The sequence below is a fragment of the Sinocyclocheilus grahami genome, unplaced genomic scaffold, assembly GCF_001515645.1.
Source record: "Sinocyclocheilus grahami isolate Dianchi unplaced genomic scaffold, SAMN03320097.WGS_v1.1 scaffold776.1, whole genome shotgun sequence".
Taxonomy (NCBI): Eukaryota; Metazoa; Chordata; class Actinopteri; order Cypriniformes; family Cyprinidae; genus Sinocyclocheilus; species Sinocyclocheilus grahami.
In genome coordinates, this window is record NW_015505955.1 from 512834 (window position 1) to 513741 (window position 908).

The following is a 908-nucleotide window of genomic DNA, read 5'->3' on the forward strand; positions in this document are numbered from 1 at the left end:
GGATGTTGATGAGCTGTGTGTTTTGTAGGTGGTGTCTCAGACTATTAGTCTGGTGGATTTGTCCTGCTACAGTCTGGAGGAAGTGCCTGAGTATCTCTTCTACTGCCAGGACGTCACACACCTCAACCTGCGCCACAACTTCATGAGTCTGGACGGCCCTGGAGGACTCATCAACTTCAGCAGGTGAATTCAGCATTAGATACAATCTTTATGCTTATTATATTACAGTTCAGTGGGGTTTCGTGATGGTTTGTCTGCTGTATGTCAGTTGTGGACAGAAAGACAGCGAACGGAGCTAATGTATTCCTGCTAGGTGCACTTTAGAAAAACCTTTCTTGAATGGTCTTTGCATAATCACAAACTTAGTTTCCGCTGGGATGTGGTGTCTCGCTGCACTGCTGTGCACACAGACTCCGTGTAAATGGTAGAAGAGCTATTTATTCTGTGCATGCACTTATGTCAATGACAGCCGCTTCTGCGCAAACACAAGCAATAAGAGCATCACTAAATGGGAGCATACTGAAGAGATGATGCTATCACACATTAATCATCAACTATGTTTAGTGGTGTTTAAAATGGTACGGTTATCTTTAGATGACGACGCAGCAGTAAACATGTGTATTTCTCAATACAAAAGAAACGTCTAGGTCATGTTTCACCCCAAAATCAAGAGAACAAAAATGTATAAGAAGCCTAAATTGTTTACCACAGTTATGTGTAAATAAAGTGATGCAGAGTGATGTAATTGATAGTTTCAATTATATCTATTTTTTGTGTTTCAATAGACTGTGAGCATTAACTGGGTAGTGGGGAGGCTTTTAAAGTTGGCATGAAATGGGAATTGTGATTTTTCTACCTTGGTGAAATGGCTTCTCGATCGAGAAAATCTTACTTGAAAATAAATGTTT

At 40.4% G+C, this 908-nt stretch overlaps 1 protein-coding gene across 1 annotated transcript in view; it reads left to right on the forward strand.

Moving 5' to 3' along the window:
• The window catches only part of LOC107561505 (PH domain leucine-rich repeat-containing protein phosphatase 2-like), a 47552-nt gene that overhangs the window by 4406 nt on the left and 42238 nt on the right, over positions 1-908 (forward strand). The window contains exon 4 of the mRNA XM_016245958.1: positions 29-183. Within this exon, the coding sequence (XP_016101444.1) occupies positions 29-183 (155 nt within the window). The remainder of the gene's footprint in view (positions 1-28; positions 184-908) is intronic.